General features: G+C 36.9%; 1 protein-coding gene across 6 annotated transcripts in view; it reads right to left on the minus strand.

Annotated features, from left to right (window-relative positions):
- The window catches only part of ACER3 (alkaline ceramidase 3), a 181,024-nt gene that overhangs the window by 8,609 nt on the left and 149,384 nt on the right, over positions 1-23,031 (minus strand). For all 6 annotated transcript variants that reach the window (XM_042903917.1, XM_042903921.1, XM_042903919.1 and 3 more), the window contains 3 exons: positions 20,155-20,213; positions 3,858-3,959; positions 1,617-1,721 (listed from right to left, as the gene is read on the minus strand). In XM_042903917.1, coding sequence (XP_042759851.1) covers positions 1,617-1,721; positions 3,858-3,959; positions 20,155-20,213 — 266 coding nt within the window. The remainder of the gene's footprint in view (positions 1-1,616; positions 1,722-3,857; positions 3,960-20,154; positions 20,214-23,031) is intronic.

The raw sequence follows: 23,031 nt of genomic DNA on the forward strand, positions 1-23,031 counted from the left end.
AGTTTTAATTCTCAGGCTCATTCTACAGTTATTCTTGTTTCTCTTTTTCTAGCACCTATCGATTTACCATACATTTCCTATCCCTTCCATTTTAAATTGAATATTTTTAATGTGCTACGGGCTGAGAATCCAAATAATCAATGTAGTAACAAGTGGCAAAATGTAAAATAAGTATACTTACGGCCAAAGTTTAAGAGCTCTTCCATGATTAATAACCTTGAGCTCTTCACAGCATTAATTCAATGATTCTTATTTAGCTGCCCAGAAGTTCCTTTTCTATAATTCACAGGTAGTTACGTTAAAAAAACATTTTTTTAATGTTTGTTTTTGAGAGAGAGAGAGAGAGAGACAGCAAGCATGTGCATGTGTGTGTGAGCGGGGGAGGGGCAGAGAGAGGGAGACATAGAATTGAAAGCAGGCTCCAAGCTCTGAGCTGCCAGCACAGAGCCCGACACGGGGGTTGAACTCATGGACCACGAGACCATGACCTGAGCAGAAGTCAGATGCTTAACTGACTAAGCCACCTAGGTGGATATTACTAGTAGTTATATTTTAGATAATTCAGGATACCTAAATAACATAGTCTGGCCCCCAGTAAAGAGACCAATAGTCTAAACATAGTCTGACCCCCAGTAAAGAGACCAACAGGTATACACTCATTCATTCAATTATTTAACAATATATACTGAGTGCTTGCTATCTGAAAGGTATTGTTCTAAGCATTTGAGAGGGTAGCAGTGAGTAAGATAAAGTCTCTGCTCTCAAGGAACTTAACGTCTAGCTGGGGGAGGCAAACAAGTAAATATATATAACTGCTTATAAATGCTTGAAGAACAATGAGGCCTGGTAAGGGGAGACAGAGTGATATGGAGGTATTATTTGAATAGGGTGATCAGAGAGAATTTTAACTTCATTTTTGTTATAAATGATTGACCTCCAACAATCATTTGATAGGGGAGCAGGGGAAGAGAAATGGCAACCAACTTATTTCAGGGAAGGAGACAAATTAAGCTGGGGACTTCTGATACTCATACTTTCCCAGGCTCCTACTCAGGGGATCTGGCTGCTTTTTCCCCTCTAAGTTTGTTCTCTATGAACAAAGATATGTTGATCGACATGAAATGGAAATGTTTATATCCTACTTGCTCTAAAATGTAGATCATATGTCAAGGTGATAGTACAACTATCTCACTTTTAAGGATAAGAAAACTTGGAGCGCCTGGGTGGCTCAGTTGGTTAAGCGTCTGACTCTTCATTTTGGCTCAGGTCATGACCTCACGGTTCATGAGATCCGGCCCTGCGTCAGGCTCTGTGTTGACAGTGTGGAGCCTGCGTGGGAGTCTCTTGACCCCACTCTCTGCTCCTTTCTCGCTTGCCCATGCGCCATGCTCTATCTCCCTCAAAATATGTAAATAAACATGAAAAAAAAAATTTAATTTAAGGATGAGAAAACTAAGCTTGAGAGAGAGGAAGGGACTTGCCTAAGGTCATCCAGTGGCAGAGGCAAAGCTGGAACATAAGTTCCTGATTTTGTCTTTTTATATCTACACCATTCTTTTTGAAGAGTAAGAGAATAAATACTTCAACACTATGCTAAAACAGTCTCTATTTCCTACCTGAAAAGGATGTGAAGATAAGAACCAAGGCCAGTTAAAATATGCCACCATGCATGAAACTGTGTGGCAACACTTATGATAGGTGGCATCTTCTTTCGAAAGTTCCTGTGAAAAGAGGAGGGAAGAAATCACCATGTTATTATCTTTTTTTTTTTTTTAATAGTTAGCAACTAATGCTGACAGCCTATGAACATTTTGAAATATGACTCTCAAACATGGCAATTATTTAATTTCCTTAAGTCTGCTGTAGTCTGCCATATTGTTTTCCAAAGTGTGTTTTGAGGAACAGCATTCCTAGCAGAAGTTCCATGAAGAAATGATGCTGTGTTCAAAAAAAATGTGGGAAATGGTACATAGTTTATTGCCCTCTTGGAAACTGCAGTATATATTAACAGAATAAAGGCTTTGAGAAGTCCTATCATAACTGTAAGAATTTATTTTCATTTTTTTTCAGGTAATGAACTAATGCACAGAACCCTTTCGTAATGTAGTATCTTACTAACATTTTATGAAACTAGTGTTTCCTGGAACACAATTTGGGAAACATTAGTCTACTTAGCTATTCAGTCAAGAAACCAGATACATGCTTTTCCTTGGCCTACATACAACCGTCATCTTAGATGAACACTGTACAGTCTATGAAGTGCTTTTGTAAATATTATTTCACTACTTAGGTGAGACATTGAGGTAGATATTCTTAGCTTTGCTTTACAGATGAGGAACTAAAATTCAGAGACCAAGTTGCCTAAATCACTCAGCCAAGTGGCACAGCTGAGTCTCAGATTCTAGCTCTTTTGATTAAGTGTGTACCATATTAACATTCTCATTATTAGAAGGGAGAAAATCAATGTTAAACACCAAACTATTTTTCTAGATAGCCCATAAATTTTTGAGACAATTACCATCTCTAAGAACTTACTTTATTTCTTGGTGGCTTTCACCCAGAAGATGATGACTTATCTCAGCAGTGTAAATGCTCTAATAGGGCTTCTGATGTATATTACTGATTCAGAACTACTCACTCAGACCTTAGTTTTCTAAGCTAGGTATATTACTTGTTTATTTATATACATTTAAAATCTAAATTTACTTATTTAACTTTTTATTATTTTTATTATTTTATGGAAAATTTCAAACATGTGCAACAATAGGCAAAGTAATAATGTACCCATTATCCAGCTTCAATAATTGTAACTAACAGCCAATCATCTAAACTCTCATCTGCTTCTCCCCTTCTATATTTTGAAGCAAATCCCAGATATTGTATTTTAACTCTAAATATTTTACTATGTGTCTCTAAAAGATTAAAAGCTCTTTAAAACTTAACCATAATACTATTTTCACATATAAAATATTAACAATAATCTCTTAATATCACCAAATATTCAATTACTGATCAAACTTCCAATTGTCTTGTAAGTTTAGAATTTTTTTTTTTTTTTTTTTTTTTTTACAGTTTGTCTGCTTAAATCAAGATTCAAAACAAGTCAACCATTGTATTTGGTTGATACCGTAAATCTCTTAGGTCTCTTTTAATCTATATGTCTCTCCTCCCTTTTTTACCCCCTCTGCAACTGATGCTGCAGAAACCAGGTATTCATCCTATAGATTTCTCACAGTCTGAATTTTGCTAATTGCCTCTCCCTGGTGCTATTCAATATATGTGTTTATGCAAAACTTTAGGGCACAGAATTTTGAATTGGAAGGACCCGCTACTTTAAACCTATTTAACATGTTAACTTTATGGAAACTGAGGCCCAGAAATATAGTATCTTAATGACAGACTAGGATCCAGAGACCCAAAATTCAAACTTTAGTCAATACAAATAGCTGACAAGATGGTAAAAGGAATGCTTGCCTTAGAAAAGAACATTAAGTATATTAAGGTACAAAATTATACACATATATATCCCATGCTTCTTACAAATCATTCTTATTTCTTCAACACAGATTAGGCAGATTTCAAAGGCCTAATTAACATCTGATTAACTCTATAGCTCTGTGATGTGCACACAAAAAAATCCCTACAGATGTTACGAAATAGTCTTGGGTCCAAATTTTTAGGTTAATTAAAAAAGTGTTCTCAGAATTTAACTTTATTGTGCTGTACATACTTTTTAAATTCAACGATGGCAAAAATTCGCTTAGTGGCACTAATAATTCTATATGCCTATGAAATTCTCTGCTTATAGACTGTTTCTAAAAATATTTCTCAAAGATTGAAAAAGATGCACATCTTACCTCAGTGAATCACAAAATATGTTATCTATGTTCCATAACAGAAATCCCAATAAAAATATGCCCAAGGATGTATAACCTAGTCCTCTGAGCCATGGATAAACCCTGTGGGGAAAAAAAGGGAAAGCAAAATGAAATGTTGTCAACTCCTGTCATCATCAGAGCTTGAAGCCATCACTTTCACGAGAAGGAAAGGTTTTTTGTTTTTGGGGGGTTTTCTAATGTTTATTTTTGATAGTGAGAGAGCACAAGCGGGGGAGGGGCAGAGAGAGGGGGCGACGGAAGATCAGAAGCAGGCTCTGCGCTGACAGCAGCGAGCCCTATGTGGGGCTTGAACCCACGAACCATGAGATTATGACCTGAACCAAAGTTGGACACTCAGCCAACTGAGCCACCTAGGTGCCCCGAGAAGGAAAGGTTTTTGTTAGTATTAAAAGCAAACCCATCTATTAAATTCTCTAATACATTTGCAGACTAGATTTAGCTATTAAAAAAATGAGAAAGAATGTGCCATTTGATTGCTATGTGCTTCAAGAAAGTAATCTGACGGACTGTATCAGTCCTCTGGAAGAGGCAGGGGGATGCTGGAACAGAATTAACATTGGCTGAGTTACTTGCTATGTGTCAGGTAGGCACCATAGTAAATTAGATACACAAGCATATGAATAAAATCTTCAAATAAACCCTGTGAAGCAGGTATTATTCTTTGCACATTAATGATGAGAAAACTGAAGCTTGGTGAGTTACCCAAAACAAGAACAATAGCTTATATATTTTTTACAGCTTCAATGAGGTATCACTGGTTTACGTTAAACTGAATATATTTCAAGTGTACGTTTGATCAGTACATCTGTATATATCCATGAAAGTTACATTACTATCAAGATAATAAACATATCCACCATCTCCAAAAGCATAGTTTGCACATTTTAGAATGTTATGTAAAGGGAATAATACAGTAGATCTTCACTGTATGGCTTCTTTCACTTGGCATAATTATTTTGAAATTCATCCATGTTGTTATGTGTATCACTACTTCATTTCCTTTTATCGCTGAGTAGTATTCCATTGTATGGATAAGCCACAATTTGTTTGTCTGTCCGAATGTTGGTGGACATTTATGTTGTTTCCAGTTTTTTTCTATAATAAAATAGCTACGAACATTGACAAGTAAGTTTTTGTATGAACATGTTTTCATTTCTCTTCGGTAAAAAGCTAGGAGAGGAACACCTGTACTGAATGGCAGGTGAATGTTACACTTTTTAAGACACTGTTACACTGTTTTCCTAAGTGTGTATCATTTTACATTCCCACCAGCAGTGTATGTTTTTAGTTCTACATCCTCACCAACACTTGGTATAACATCGGTTTTTGTTTGTTTCCTTTTAGTTGTTCTTTGTAGGTGTTAGTGGTATCTCATCGTGGTTTTGATTTGCATTTCCCTAATGACTAATGTTATTGAACATCTTATATGCTATTTGCCATCCATATTATCTTCTTCAATACAGTGTTTGTTGAATCTTTGCCTATTTAAAAAAAATATTTGCTTTCTTGAGTTCTAAGAGTTCTTTTTTTAATTGCAACACTTCTTTATATATTCTAGACATTAAGTCCTTTGTTGGATATATGTATGTTGTATTTTCTCCAAGTTTGTGATTTGCCTTTCATTTTATTTTATTATTATTATTCTAAGTTTATTTATCTTGAGAGAGAGGGAGAGAGAGTGAGCGAATGTGCGCGCATAGGCAAGGGGCAGAGAAAGAGAGAGAGGGAGAGAGAGAATCCCAAGCAGGCTCCACCCTGTCAGCTCAGAGCCTGAAATGGGGCTCAAACTCACAAACCATGAGATCATGACCTGAGCAAAAATCAAGATTAAGATGTTTAACCGACTGAGCCACCCAGGCACCCCTGCCTCTCATTTTCTTAACAATGTCTTTTGAAGAATAAAAATTTGTTATTTTGATAAAGTTCAACTTACAAATTTTTTCATTATAGCTTTTTGTGTCCTATATAATAACTTCACCTAACCAAAGGCTGCAAAAACTTCTACACGTTCTTCTGGAAGTTTTATAATTTTAGCTTTAATATTTAGGGATATGATTCAATTCTAGAAATTTTTATAATGGCATGAGTTTAAATTCATTTATTTATTAAATGTTTATTTTTCAAAGAGAGAGAACACAAGCGGGGGGGGGGGGGCGGGGGGGCAGAGAGTAAGAGAGAGGGAGACAGAATCTGAAGCAGGCTCCAGACTCTGAGCTGTCAGCACAGAGCCTGAGGTGGGGCTCAAACCCATGTACTGTGAGACCATGACCTGAGCCGAAGTAGGATGCTTACCCAACTGAGCCACCCAGGTGCCCTTAAGTTCACTTTTTAAAATGAGAATATACAGTTGTTTCAACACAATTTATTGAAAAGATTATCCTTTCTCCAAAAGAATTACCTTTGGATGTTTACTAACATCAGGTCAGTATTGATGAGTGGTCTATATTTGGATGTTTTATTGATCTGTATTTTATTCTTATCACCAATACCACATTGTCTTGATTAGTGTAACACAGAGCAAATCAAGAAGTGTAAGTCCTCTAACTTTGTTCTTTTTTAAAACTGTTTTGGTTCTTCTAGATTCTTTGCATTCCCATGCAAATTTCAGAATCAGATTCTCAATTTTTACCAAAAATCCTGTAGAGATTTTGATTATGATTGATTAAACCTATAGATCAGCTGGGGAGAACAGACATCTTAATAATATTGAGTTTTCTAATCCATGAAAATGATGCATCTCTCCATTTATTTAGATCTTATTTAATTTCTCTCAGCAAAAAACTGTTCACTGTAGTTTCCCATACGCAGGTCTTGCATACTGTTGCTAAATTTAGTTCCTAAACATCTGATGCTTTTTGATGCTATTGGAAATTGTACTTTTGAAATTTCACTTCTCAATTGTTCCACTGCTAGTACATAGAAATATGATTTTTGAATATTCATCTGAATTTCATGACCTTGTTGAATTCCAACTTACTGCTTCCAGTTTTTTGGTACGTGTCCTATGACATTTTCTGTACACGATCATGTCATTTGCAAATACTATGTTGGACAGGGCTTCAACCAGTAAAATGTTGAATAGAAGTGGTGATAATATATACTCCTGTTTTAGTCTTCATTTTGAAGAGAAATTTCTTTTAACATTTCATGCCTAAATGTGTTAGATGCTGTAGAGTTTACAGGTTAAGAAGTTCCCTTCTATTAGTCATTTATAAAGGGATTTATTTTGTTTTTAGATTGTAAATAGGTGTTGAATTTTATAGAATGCTTTTTCTAAATCTATTGCTATCTTCACATATTTTTCTCCTTTATTTTTTAATATGGTGAATGACAAGAATAGATTTTCTCAAATATTTTCTTATTTTAACTATAAGTATTTGTATATAAATCAATGAAAAAATAATTTAAAACCATCAGGAAAGCATAAACCTGGCTGTGCATGGAAAAAGTATTATTGTCATTGTTTGATGAACATCTCTGAGAAGATGACGTCTTCAGCTTTTCAAAGAGTTTATCATAACCCCATTTAGGGGAGGCAAGAATGAGTCCCAGTTAACAGGGTTCAACACAGTGAAGGCATCTGACAGCGTATCAGTGTGGGTAAGGAGCTGAGATGTGACAGAATATGACCAGTGGGAGTAGAGTACTCTCCATTTTCTCCTTCTAAGCTTACTTACCAGGGCCAATCTTCAGCTCTCAGCAGTAGTTCAAAGCAAAATTCTTCTGTGGGGTGAAATGAACGTCTTTGGTTATCCAGGTAGCAGGGTACACAGGAGAGAGCAAGAATTTCATCAGCACATAGTCCCTATAAACTAAGTACAGATAAGATTCTGGGGACAAACTACCCATTATCATCAGGCACAAGAATGTATAATACAGAAGGCTCGCAACACATCTGTATCTGGAGTTACAGTGCTTCATTCTGGACTGCCTTCCTGACTAGCATATGGCTATCATCTAAGAAATCCCTTCCCTTCCTCTTCACCTTGGGAATTGCCTTTACCTCTCTCGATGCTGGATTTCCCATCTTGAATTTCATGTCTTCCTCCTTTTTGGTTTACTCTCTCACTTTGGTCAAATTCATCCTTCAGTAGGCTTCTGAGTAATCGTTTATAGGCTATTTCTTTTGAGAATTCAAATATAAGAAGATGTATTTTGTCATCACATTTCATTGGTAGTTTGGCTGACTACAAGATCCTAGGTTAGAATTCTGTAATTCCAGCTGCCACTTTTGTTTTGATGAGTCCTAAACCATTCTGATTCATGATCCTTTGTAAGTATTATATGCCTTCTAACTCTATAAATTTGTGGAATCTTCTTTGTCTTAGAATTCTGAAACTGGCATGGATTTATTTCCACCCATTGTGAACAGCCACTGGGTTTTTCCAATGCAATCATTCATGTCTTTCATGTATAGGATCTTTTCTTGAATAATTTTGGTGATGATTCCCTCCCTTCCATTTTATCTGCACTGTCCTCTCTCCTTTTTCTATGTTGGCCCTTCTATCCAGCCCAGTAATATTTCTACCGAATCTCTTCTCCATTTCTTTCTCATCAGCCTAATGGCACCCAGGTGTGTGTGTGTGTGTGTGTGTGTGTGTGTCTGTGTGTCCATCTGTCTTTGCTTCTGCCCTTTCTGCCAGGAAGCCCACAGACTTGAGGAAACACTTCACTGTTTCTCCACAGCAGTGGTGGTGATTGGGCCCAAGGGCCCTGAGATCTCATGCTGTCCTGTTTACTCTGGACCATACCATGGGTTTAGTAAGCCTTTCCTGTGGTAGATTCTTGCTGGTGGATGAGGGATGATGGACCATAATGCAGTCACAATGGAGAAGGAATTCCAGTAGCTTCTTTGACTGTATCTTTCAAACCATTCACTTCAGTTTATCATTGTACTATATTTTTAGTATCTTCTTTTGGGGCGGGGGGCAGATTCTTTGAATGTTCCTTTTTTATTGCATCCTACTCTTGAGTCATAGATGTAGTATATTTCTAGGAATATGAATAATGGTATTTGTTGTTTTGTTATTTTTGAAGTTTTCTTCTTCACGCATAAGTTGTTTTCTTCTAAGTTGCTTTTCTTTCCTTATTGTTTTGACCTCTACGTTTCATATTGGTTGCATTTATCATATGTCTGGCACCGTCTCATTTTGAAGAATGGGAAACTAAAAAGGTGACCACAAGCTCTAAACATATGTTTGAGGCCCTTAGTCTAGTAACCTTCATTGTAGGGTTATTTTGCTGGACCAATTATTAGCGAACCCCCAATATCAGAATGTTTAGGTCTTTTAGGCTCCTCATATTCCCTAAAAGAAAATTCTTCCAATTTTCTGCTTAGAGGTTTTTACATACAACATTCAGATTGCATAAGGTCACCCGATTTCCCTGATTTCACCATGGTATTCACATGCTCAATTGTGTCTGCAAAACCCAATCTAGAGATATTGTTCACCCTTCCCAGAGAATAAACCTATAGGCTTCTGCAATTGTTCAGCGGTATGGAGTAGGTGAGGGGATGTAAGCATTTCACAGCTTCTTAAAGCCTTAACCAGTCTTCTTTATTTTAGACATCTCTTCTAGCTCCTTTTCCAAACTGTCTGTTGCTGCTAATGTTTGATATTTTAGAAAATTCTGGTGTAAACTGGAGGTTCTTTAAAATTCAGCTTTCGTGGGTTACTTAAGGCAGTTAGCAGTAATCCATCTACTTTCCAGCTTCTAAAATTTTATTAAGTCTTCTTGTGGATTTATGCTTTATAAATAAATTCCTTCGTTGGAGTCTTAGCAGGGTTTCAGAAGGGAGCAAAATTAAGTTGAAGACGTTAATCTTTAATATTATATCTGTTTCCTTTTCATTATTTAAAAATTTTTTATGTTTCTTTTTTATTTTTGAGAGAGAGAGAGAGACAGAGTGAGCATGCCAGGGAGGGGTCAGAGAGGGAGACACAGAATCCGAAGCAGGCTCCAGGCTCTGAGCTGTCAGCACAGAGCCCAACGCGGTGCTCGGACACATGAGCTGCAAGATCATGACCTGAGCTGAAGTCGGATGCTTAACTGATTAAGCCACCCAGGCACTCCTCTTTTCATTAGTTTCTGCCCTTCATTAGTCCCATTTTTCATTTCTATGTGGATTGATTCTATTGATCCACTTTCTAATTATTGAAGTTGTATGCTTAGTTCATTATTCTTCAGCCTATTTCATCTAAGGCTATGCATTTCCCTCTAAGAACCACTTTAGCTATATCTTACTTTGATTTGTAGTACTTTCACTGTGATTACTTTATATGAACTACGATATTTCTACTATGATTTCTATTTTTTACTTGTATTTACAAATGTGGTTTTAAATTTACAAATATATGGGCTATTTGGCTAATCCTGTCTGTACTATAGTTGGAGAACATGTTATATATGGTAATAATTCTTTAAAGTTTGTTGAACCTTGTTTTAAAACTAGTGTCTGGTAGATTTAATAACCACTCCGTGCATGCTTGAGAAGACCAAGCACTCTCTAACTGTTAAACATATTAAACCAACTTGTTATTGTATTACTCAAATTTTGTCTATATCCTTTTTAATAGAGCTACTGTGTTAAAATAACTCAGCATGATGGAACACTGATACATTTTTCTTTGTAATTCTGTCAATCTTTGCTTAAAATTTTCCATAGAAGAGTTAGAACTGCCTTTTTTTTTTCTGGTAAGGTGAATCTTTTAATAACAATGTAGCAAACACATTTGTTTTAAATAATGCCTTAATTTTTTTTGTTATTAAAATGGCTAGTCCAACTTTCTTTTAGTCAGTATTTGTGTGGCACATATTGTTTTTATATCCCTTTCTTTTAAAATTAGTATTTATGTGGGGTTTTTTTTTTAAGATTAAACAGGTAGGTTTTACTATCAAATGTAAATTCTACAAAAACTCAGTAGTATTGTAGTAAGGATGACTGCTTTCATCTTAAAGTCTTTCAGAGCTTTGGGCAGACAGCATCTTAAAGCATCAGGTATAAGCAACTCTTTTTCTGATCTTAAGTGCCAGTTGTCACCAATTTTCACACAAAACGGTTTTTTGTTTTTTTCTTTTTTCCTACTGCAGTTGAAGGGCCATTGCTGGTCAGGTGAAGAGGGAATGTGTGGCTGTCCATTCACGGTATTAGTCAAAGTAATTAAAGACAGTGGCCACACAAGTCTGCACGTCACTGTATCCAAGCCAAGGACAACAGGAGTAACTTAAAGAAGACGTGTGCACTTAATCAAATCCTGTTTTCCTCTTTGGAGTTACATGAGGTAGCAGTACTAGCTGGTTAGTGTCTAATGTTGCACTTTTGTAGCATAAACACAGCTAAGCGGATAGTGCTAAAGACTGACAGCATCAGTACCAGCTCTAACCGCTTCAGCGTTTACCTGTCAGTCCAGCATGCTGACTCTAATACTATGCTTTTAAGAGTTTTAATCACTTGACAGTTAAGGCATGAGAGAAAGGGTTAAGGCTACTTCTTAATAGATACAAACATTCACTCCAGTTAGTATATTACTTTCTAGAACATACTGTTGAAAAATTCTCATTTTGTGACACTAAAAACTATGGGATGTCTTTTATTAAAGTCAAAACTATCAGTAATGGGAGAAGTATAATATGAAATAAGACATATGAAGCTACAGTGTTCAGTTACAGTTTAAACTAGAAATTACTAACCACACATAGCTGCTTCTTTTTTGGTTTTACATTTTGGCCCCTAGTTCATTCTTATTTAGAACTGGTACCTGCTGAGAAAGAGCTGCAATTTTTTTTTTTTTTTAAGTTTACTTATTTATTTTGAGAGAGAGAGAGAGAGAGAGAGAGAGGGAGGGAGGGAGGGAGAGAGAGAGAGAGAGAGAGAGAGAGAGAGTGAGAACATGTGGAGGAGGAACAGAGAGAGGGAGAGAGAATCTCAAGCAGGCTCCATGCTGTCAGTGTGGAGCCTGACTAAGGGCTTGAACTCCTAAACCGTGAGGTCATGACCTGAGCCGAAACCAAGAGTCAGATGCTTAACCGAGTGAGCCACCCAGGCGCCCCAAGAGATGCAACTTTTAAGCTATGTATTTTTTGTGGTGGCTGTGCCACGTACTGTGTATTTATGTTTTAATCATGCTTCTCATGAGTTGCACATAGCTGGATTTCTTTCCCCTGCTTGAGTCTTTTTCGTTGCTTAGCTTTGTCCATTTATATTGACTGATAAGTGACTGATAAATCACTGATAAGTGACTACTGATATATTTTGAATTTTTTCTACCCTTTATTTTCTGCTTTGTATTTGTTCTGACTCCTCCCTGCTTCCATTTTTACCCTTCTTTTCCTGATTTTTTTTGGATTCAGTTTATATCATTCCATTTACTCCCTCATGTTCTCAAGTCACTATAAAATCACTATTTTTAGTGATTAAATTTTTTAGATTAAATATTTTTAGACTAAAATCACTGTTTCTAATGTTTACCAAAAATGCACATGTAAAATCTAAAATTAATCACTGTATGTACCTTCTTCCCAAGTAAAAAAGACCTTAGCAACTATGTAACTAAGATTATCCTCAATCTCATGTTATTTGGTCCACCACTTATTTTCATTTAAAAATCTCTCAATTAGATATTAAAGAGTCACAATATTTTGTCAGATAATCCCACAGGTTTATCACTTTTTCTCCAACAGCTAAAGAGATTCTTACAGGGGAACATCTTTCAGTGAGATATAGTGGTAAACTTTCTCCATTTTTGTTTGTTTCAAAATGTCTTTATGTTACCTCTGTTTTTGAAAGATATCTGCATATATAATTCGAAGCTGATAATTAATTTCTCTTAGCACTTTGAAGATAATAGTCTGTGTTTGGCTTCCATTGTTTTGGCTGTTGGTAAGTCTGCTGACTATTCCTTTGTTAGTAATATGCCTTTTATCTCTGGATATGTTAAGATCTTTGTCTTTGGATTTCAGCAATTTTAGTATGGTTTTTCTATAGGCAACAATCAGGATTCAACTGCAGATACTATCTCTATTTAAAGCAGAAAAGAATTTAATATTCAATTCCAACCGAAATGCTGAATGAGTAAGGTTTAGACTCTAAACTTTGAACACTACCACAGAATTATCTTGCCAAAGGAACTTTTTTTCTTTTTCACATTTAGGAAGCTAGAGAATTGGGAGGACTTTGCACCCAGCATCATACTGTAACCTTAGCTATAATTCATAGATCAGGAAGCTGTCATCATACCTGTTTCTAGGGCCATGATGCATACCCTTGATCCACAACAGTAAATGGATGCCTTACATACTACCACTTCTCTCCCGCACAAGTTAACTTGGTTTTGATTTCAATCTCATGTGAATACATGTGATTGGTAGAACCTGAATGTATCTGGAAACTTACCTGCAAAACAAATATGGGAAATATAACTTTTAGCTTTTCATTTATATTATAGGAATGAATTCTTGATGAAGGCTGGAATGATAGTGAATGAGCTAATCTACCACATCTGCCATACCTGAGAAACCTGAGTAAGATTTAATTTGTCCTGCTAGGGAATTATTGTCCTTGAAGCTAAGGAATCATGTCTTCTATCATTTCAAGAAAATATGCACCTATTATCTCTTTGAATATCTCTTCTGTTTCCATTTTTGCCATTTTTTCCCTTGGAACTACAAAAAGAAGTATTATTTCTTTGTAATGTTTTATTTCTTTAGACTTGTCTTCCAATTTAATTAATTCTCTCTTCATCTGTGTCTAATCTACTTTTACTTATCTGTTGAGTTTATTTCAGTATTTTTTTCAATGTTAGAAGTTCTTTAATTCTAGGGGTTCCTGGATGGCTTAGTTGGTTGAGCATCCAACTCTTGATTTCAGCTCAGGTCATGATCCCAGGGTCATGGGATGGAGCCCCACATTGGCCTCTGCACAGAGCATGGAGCCTACTTGGTATTCTCTTGCTCCCTCTCTCTGTGCCCCTCCCCTATGCATACACACACATGCTCTCTTTCTCAAAAACAAACAAACAAACATTTAAGAAAAAAGAAATTCTTTGATTCTTTTTCAAATCTGGAATTTCACTTTTGATAATCTCCTATTCCTTGGTCACATTTTCATTTTCTCCTTCATTTCATTAAATATTTTCTACATAGTTACTTTATATTTCAGTGTCTGATTTGGGAGGCTTATTTCTACTGATTTCTGTTTCTCCTGACTTTTGCTTATGGTAGCTTATTTCCTCTTCTGGTTTTGGAATTGATTGTGCACACTAGTTTGATCTCCATCCAATCTACAGAAATCTTCAAGGGCCTATATATGAAAGTACATTTTTTTAAAAGATGATTTACTTTTGCTTCTCTCATACATACTGGGGCTCTAGGAATGCTGGACCAATTTAAGGTAATTTTACACCTTGAGGTTTCCCGACAATAAAGAAAATATGTATTTAAATCCCAAACCTGTGTGAAGGAAGAAGAGTGACTACAAATTCTCAGGGTAGTCATTTTTCCTATGTAAAACTGAGGCTGAAGGACAAGGTGCCTTGTCACTGCTCATGATCTTAGAACTCATTTGTCAATTTAGTTTTCAGGTCCTTCTTTGGATTTGATGCTTTGGAACTTTCTTTACATTTTTTTTTTTTTGAGCTCAGTTATGCATTTAAAAGGATGTTTGTTGTGCTATATCCAGAATTTCTAGATGTTTTGTTACAGAAGATTTTCAGATATATCTTTTCAGACATAGTAAAACAAAACAAAACAAGTTCTAGAGTTTCAACCTAATTAACATTTTTTTTAATGTTTATTTTATCGTTGAGAGAGACAGAGCATGAGCAGGGGAGGGGCAAAGAGAGAGGGAGACACAGAATACGAAGGAGGCTTCAGGCTCCCAGCTGTCAGCACAGAGTCTGATGCGGGGCTTGAACCCACGAACTGTGATGTCATGACCTGAGCCAAAGTTGGATGCTTAACCAACTGAACCACCCCGGTGCCCCTCAACCTGGTTTAAAAAAATCTTTACTGATAAGCACTATCCTGAGTTTCAACTAAGAGCTGAAGAAACTTATAATCTAGATAGGCAAGACACATATGTAAACAATGAACAGTATTAAATGGAATAATAACCAAATAGAAATATAAGAAAGAAGCTGTGGCAAGGCAGATAGAAGAAAAGATGTTTTATCTCCTAGGACTTCCACTGTTACACACTTTTTACAGGTCTGTCATTTGTGTTTCTTTCTTTTTTTTTTTTTAATTTTTTTTAACGTTTTATTTATTTTTGAGACAGAGAGAGACAGAGCATGAACGGGGGAGGGGCAGAGAGAGAGGGAGACACAGAATCGGAAGCAGGCTCCAGGCTCTGAACCATCAGCCCAGAACCCGACGCGGGGCTCGAACTCACGGACCGCGAGATCGTGACCTGAGCTGAAGTCGGACGCCCAACCGACTGAGCCACCCAGGCTCCCCCTGTCATTTGTGTTTCTAAAAGTATTGGTATCCTATCTATTAGACTTGATTTAAGGCAAGGACTGTATTTTATGCTTCTTTACAGTTCCCTAAGGTGCCTAGATTAAAAGCAGAATAAATTAGGGATTTCTGCTTCTGGGAAGATTAAACAGGTACACTTTTCCCTGTTCTTCCCAGTAAGTATAATTAAAAATCCTGAACATTATATAAAAACAAGCACAAGAAGACTCTGAAAGGTGGAAAGAAGGCCAACTGGTTAGAGACTGGGACCTGAGTTACATTACAATACATTCCATGTGTTTTCTTTTTGCCTCATATATCCCAAAGTGGGAACTAAAGATGCTAGCAACCCAGAAATGCCACTAGATACAGACAAAACAGCTCCAACAAAAACCTGCTCTGTCTAGCCAAATGACTAGGAAAGAGACAGCCTAGCAAGACAGAAAACTTACACAAAAACTAATATTCTATAGTCAAACACCACAAAAAAACTGTAGCCTCAACCCCATCCATGCTGCAAAGACTGAATGGGGAGTCTAGACTTCCTTTCTCATCAGGCCATAAGAAGTTGGGACTAAAACAGCAGATTTGACATTCATGTTATTGGTGTCCTGGAAGGGGAGAAGAAAGAAGGCAGGGCTGAAAAAGTACTTGATGAAATAATGGCTGAAAACTTTCAAATTTAGACAAAAAGACTACTTCCCCCAACAACAAAAACCAGCATTATGAAGCCACAGACTCGAAGCTGAGCTATCCTCAAACATGTTAAACCCAAAGAAATTCATATCAAAACATACTATAGACAAACTTCTAAAAACTAAAGACAAGAAAAAATCTTGAAAAGAGTGACAGAGAAGAATACCTTACCTATACTATAGGAGAAAATGAATTTGAATGACAGGATTTCTCCTCAGGAAACCCGAGGGCCAGAATGAAGTGACACAACATTTTTCAAGTTCTGAAAGAGAACTGTCAACCTAGAATTCTATATCCAGCAAAAATATCCTTTAGGAATGAAACAGAAATCAAGACACATTCTCAGATGAAGGTTAGAGACTTTGGGACCTTAAAGAAGTTTTCTAAACAGAAAGGAAATGATGAGGTGTGGCTGGGTGGATGGACTGGTTAAGTGTCTGGCTCTTGATTTTGGCTCAGCTCATGATCTCACAGTTCATGAGACAGAGCCCCATGCTGGGCTCTGTGCTGACAGCGTAGAGCCTCCTTGGGATTCTCTCTCCTTCTCTCTCTCTGCCCCACCTCAGCTTGTGCTCTATCTCTCAAAATAATAAATAAACATGAAAAAAATTTAAATAAAAAAAAGAAAGGAAATGATGACAGAGGGAATCTTAGCATGTTAGAAAAGAAGAAAGAGAAATGTAAAGAGTAAAAATATGAGTAAATACATTTTTCTTCTCCTTTTTGTTTCTCCTCCTAGTATGTTTCATGGTGGGGCAAAAATTGTAATACTGTCTGATGTGGTTATAAGTGCATGCAAAATGCATATTTTAAGTTGAGCAGGGAAAAGTACAGTTGTGGGTTAAATTTGTCCCCCTTGGGGTGCCTGGGTGGCTCAGCTGGTTAAGCATCCAACTTTGGCTCAGGTCATGATCTCAATGTTTCTGGGTTCGAACCCCATGTTGGTTTCTGTTCTGACAGCTTGGAGCCTGGAGCCTGCTTCGGATTCTGTGTCTTCCTCTCTCTCTGCCCCTCCCTGTCTCTCTCTCTCTCTCTCTCTCTCTCAAAAATAAAGAAACATTAAAAAAATTGCTTTTTAATTTTTCTCCCTCAAAAAAGATATGTTGAAGTCCTAAGCCCCAGTACCTCATTTTGTGACCTTATTTGGAAATAGGGTCACTGCAGATATAATTAGTTAAGACGAGATTATACTGGAGTAGAGTGGGCTCCTAATCCACTATGAATGATGTTCTTGTATGAAAATGGCCATGTAAAGACACAGAAATACAAGGAGAACCTCATGTCATTACAAATGCAAAGACTGAAATTATGTGAATAAATGTGTAGGAATGCTAAAGATTGCCAACAAACCACCTGAAGCTAAGAAGAATTAGGGATGGATTCCCCTACAGGTTTCAGAGGAATCATGGTCATACTGACACCTTGATTTCTGACTTCTGGTTTTCATAACTGTGAAACAGTAAATAAAACTATAAACTAATATCCTTCATAACTATAAATGTAAGAATCCTTAAGAAAATATTAACAAGTATCATTTGACAACATATGAAAACAATTTTACACCGTGACTAAGTGTGGTTCATTCAGATTACAAAGCTTGTTCAGTATTTGAAAAGTAATCAATGTATTAACACCACACTAACAGACTACAGGAAAAAAATCATATGATCAAATCAATTGGTAATCTCAAGGAATCTACAAAAGTCTTCTAGAACTATTAAGTTCAGCAAGATGGCAGAATACAAGATAAACATAATATTTTATTTCTATATAACAACAATTAACAGGTAAATACAAAAATTTAAAAATAAAATACCATTTACAATTGCTCAAAAAATGGAAACTCCAAAATGCTGGCCAAAAAAAAAAAAAAAAAAAATCAAAGATGATCCAAATAAATGGAGAGGCGTGCTATGTTTATAGATTGGAAGACTCAACATGATTAAAAGATGTGAATTCTTTGTAAATTGATGTGCAAGTTTAACGCAATTCCTATAAAAATCCCAACAAAATTTTAAATATAGACAATATTATGGTAAAGTTTATATGGAAAGACAAAGGAACCTAAACAGCTAAAACAATTTTAAAAAGCAGTAAGAGGAATCAGTCTACATGACTGGAAGAGTTGTTTTATAGTTACACTAATCAAGAGTGTCGCACTGGTGGAAGTAAGACACACAGATCAATGTAACAGAATAAAAACACAGAAATAGATCCATACAAATACATACAAATCATCTTTGAGAAAAGAGTAAAAGCAGTTCAGTGGAGAAATTTCAGATAGCCTTTTCAATCAGTGTTCCTAGGGGCAGTTGGACATCCATAGGTAAAAAAATGGACCTCAGCCTAAGCCTCATATCTTACATAAAAATTAACTAAAAATAAATTATGAACTCAAATGTAAAATATAAAACTATACAAAAATTTTAGGAAAAAAACCAGAATAAGTCTAGGGTAGGGACTGAGTTCCTATATTTGACATCAAAAGTACGATCCATAAAATAAAAATTGATAAATTGGACTTCATCAAAATTAAAAACTTTTTTGCTCTGTGAAAGACTCTAAAAAGAGTATGGAAAGACAAGGAAATAGATAGGGAGAAAATATTTGTGAGCTAAGTATTTGATGAAGGATTACTATCTAAAATATACAAAGAACTCTTAAAACTCAACTGAAAAAAAAAGAGAATACCAACAGAAAATGGGCAAAGACAAACAAACATTTCAACAAAGAGGATATACAGATGGCAAATAAACACATGAAAATATGCTCATCTGTAGATATTAGAAAATGGGAATTAAAACTACAATGAGAGATTACCTATAAGAATAGCTAAAATTAAAAAGTGACAACACGAAATGTTGGCAAGAATGCAGAGAAACTGGGTTACTCATACACTACTGGTGGGAATATAAAATGATAGACCCACCCTGGAAAACAGTATGGCAATTTTGAGAAAAACTAAACATATAACCATGACACAACCTAGCAATTCCCCTCTGGGCATTTATTCCAGAGAAGTGAAAATTTATATTCATACAAAAACCTATATACAAATGTTTGCAGCAGCTTTATTCCTTATAGTCAAAAACTAGAAACAATCCAGATGTCATTTAACAGGTCAATGGTTAAACCGTGGTACATCCATAGCGCGGAATACTACAGGAATGAACTACTGATACACTCAACAACTTATACTGATCTCCAGTGAATTATGCTGAGTGCAAAAGACTAATCCCAAAGGTTACACATACTATATGGTTCCATTTGTGTAATATTCTTGAAATTTAAAAAAAATCTGGAAATGAAGGACAGATTAGTGGTTGCCAGGGGTTAAGGACAAGTGATGGGAGGGTGGGGTGAGACAGAAGTGGGTATGACTAAACAAGGACAACACAGGGATCCTTGTGATGATGGAACTGTTCTGTATCTTGACTTTGTCAATGTCAAATCCTGGTTGTAATACTGTACTATACAGTTTTGCAAGACATTATTATTGGAGAAAATTGGTAAAGGGTATAGGAGGTCTCTATTATTTCTTATAATGCATGTTAATTCTACAATTACCTCAAAACAAAAAGCTTAATTAAAAAAGAAAAAACTAGAATAAACCCATAAATCATATTATTTATCGAGCACCTGCTGCTGTATGGCCATGCCCCATGGGAGGTACTCACATGAATATTATTTAATCTTCATAAACTCTGTAAAGATTATGCTATTTCCTAAACCATCTTTCTGGAATACTGATTCTTTGTGACATTAACAGCATTCCTTGAATAGTGTTTTGTAAAAAGGGTTCTGAGTCAACTAGTCTGAGAAGCACAAAAACAGTTTTTGTTTTTACTGTAGGACTTCTCAAGGCAATATACTAAGGTACGTTATAAAATTCAAAAGGAAGCCATCATACACAGCTTTCCTCAAATTAATTTTGGAACATTTGTTTTTACATAATGCCTGTTAACAACTTGCGTAAAGAACTAGTATTCCTTACCTTATGCCACAATAAATGTTGGTTTATAGTTTTCTATTAATATCCCTGCTGGTGTTGCATTTTATGTCTCATTTCAATTTAGCCTATAGATTTATGGTCCAAATTACTTACCATGTAACAATATAAATAGATCGAAGTACTAATGTGAAGACCAACATTCCATACATAACCTGAATAAGAAAAGAAAAATGAAGTCAGTAAAATCACTATTCTTTGGCAAAGGAAGTATATTTTGCCTACAAAAATAGCCCTCAATAAAATAAAACATTTACTATCATTTGTTACATTTAAAGAACAGAATTTTAGCAGGTATCTTCTCCCATTCCAAAGGTTGCCTTTCAGTGTTGCTGACAGTTTCCTTTGCTGTGCAGAAGCTTTTTATTTTGATGAAGTCCCAATAGTCTATTTTTGCATTTGCTTCTCTTGCCTCCAAAAACATATCTAGAAAGAAGGTGCTACCACGGATATCAAAAAGGTTACTGCCTGTGCTCTCCTCTAGGATTTTTATGGTTTCAAGTCTCACATTTAGGTCTTTAATCCATTTTGAATTTATTTTTGTGTAGGGTGTGAGAAAATGGTCCAGTTTCCTTCTTTTGCATGTGGCTGTCCAGTTTCCCTAACACCATTTGTTGAAGAGACTGTCTTTTTCCCACTGGATATTCTTTCCTGCTTTATCAAAGATTAATTGACCATATAGTTGTGGGTTTATTTCTTAGTTTTCTATTCTGTTCCACTGATCTATGTGTCTTTTTTGTGCCAGTAGCATATTGTTTTGATTGCTACAGCTTTGTAAGGTAACTTGAAGTCCAGAATTGTAATGCCTCTAGCTTTGCTTTTCTTCTTCAAGGTTGCTTTTGGCTATTCAGGGTCTTTTGCGGTTCCACACAAATTGTAGGATTATCTGATAAAGGGTTAGTATCCAACATATATAAAAATACTTATAAAACTCCACACCCCGAAACCCAATAATCCAATTTAAAAATGGGCAGAGAGTATGAATAGACCTTTCTCCAAAGAAGCATATAGATGGCCAACAGACACATAAAAAGATGCTCAACATCATTTGTCATCAGGGAAATACAAATCAAAACTATAATGAGATATCACCTCACACCTTTCAGAATGGCTAAACTCAACACTACAAGAAACAACAGGTGGTGGTGAGAAAGAAACAACAAATGTGGTGGAGAAAGGAACAACAAAGGGAACTTTCGTGCACTGTTGGTGGGAATGCAACTGGTGCAGCCCCTTTGGAAAACAGCATGGAGGTTCCTCAAAAAGCTAAAAATAGAACTATTCTATGATCCAGCAATTGCACCACTAGGTATTTACCCAAAGAATACAAAAATACTAATTCAAAGGGATACATGGACCCTAATGTTAATAACAGCATTATCTCCCACAGCAAAATTATGGAAACAGCCCAAGTAACCACTGACTGATGAATGGATAAAGATGTGGTATACGGAGTGGGAGCTAGAAGGACAGTGTAGTAGGAGGACCCTAGGCTTGCCTCGTCCCTCCAGCATAGCTAGATAACTATCAAACATTCTCAATACCCAAGAAATAGACCTGTGGACAGATAAACTGTACAACTAGAGAGAGAGAAAAGGCCACAGGAAGGTAGGGCGTGCAGAGATGTGGTTTGGGGGAGAAATGGATCATGGGTGCTGCAGAGGGGAGGGAGCCCTGGTTGCAGAGAAAGATGAGATAGAGAGGAGAGCACAGGAATGCACACAAGAATACTTTCCCAAAGCTACTGGATGGAAAAACTAGAGGGGCTGATTTTTGTGAGTTTTTTTAATAAGCAGGGCTCAAAGACTAGAGTTTTGGAGATCTGTGGGCTTTTCTAGGATAGGGACCCGAGGGTACTGTCTTGCTCCTGTAGTGAAGGCGGGCAAGTGCTCCTGGGCAGAAAGCGTGATCTGAGGATCACCTGGGGCACATGGGGAGGTGACTGTTCCCTTTTCTTGGAGCGTATCTGTGAGAGGTGGCATTGCCTCTCTGGGGACAAAGAGCCAGATGGCACCATTTCGCTCCCCTACCCCTCATCATAGGTGCAGAGACACTTGCTGTGGGTGGCTAACCTGAACAATGGGTGTTTAGTTGCTTTGCTCCTGGCTCTGGCGCAGCTGCCCTTCTGGGACAAACCTGCACTGGTCCCAGTGTAATGCGACCCTCACCCAGAAGACCAGCATGAGTCCCTGACACACCAGATTCCTAAAGTTTGGAGTTTTGAAAGGCAGCAGGCTTGGCTACGACAGAGCACAATGGACACTGTGCTGTTCCAGGCAGGCAAGCAACCTGGAGACAGACAGTGTGAAAATGGCGATCTAAAAACACACAGGACAGACAAGGGTTAATTATTCATTCTTCTGGGAGGGCTTCTCTGAAAGCAGCAAGGGTGGCCTTCCCTCCCTGGGGACCAAGGAGGTGGCTCACACCATTTCTTTCCCCCGCTCCTTAGCATAAACCAACTTTAGTAAACAGCACAGCACCAACACTAGCTGCCTAATGCTTATATCAGGTCCCACCCCTCTGTGATCCACTGGTAATGCTCTTCTTGGCAGGTGTGCTTAAGGAACAGTGCAGCAAGCTGCTTCCTGGAAGACCAGCACAAACTCCCACACGCACATCTACTGACTACAGCATTCTGCAAAGCTTCTGTTCTGGTGGAAATAGCATCAGGTCTCATTTAACAAGCAGAACAGAACACACCTAGTTAAAACTCACCACACTCTGGTCAAGGACCGAACACTGTCCATTGCAGGCAAGGAAAGCCTCTACAGACAACTGACCTGAGGGACAGACCAGCCAAAACACAGTAGCAGAGTGGACGCAACACACACCAGAGACACTTCCTGAAGTGCCAGGCCCTGCACATTACATGATCTCTTCTTCATAAAGCTATTACTCAAAGACGCAGGAAACATAACAGGATTTATACCATACAGAAGACAAAGACCTAGAGAAAATGCCACGATGGAG

The sequence above is a fragment of the Panthera leo genome, chromosome D1, assembly GCF_018350215.1.
Source record: "Panthera leo isolate Ple1 chromosome D1, P.leo_Ple1_pat1.1, whole genome shotgun sequence".
Lineage (NCBI taxonomy): Eukaryota > Metazoa > Chordata > Mammalia > Carnivora > Felidae > Panthera > Panthera leo.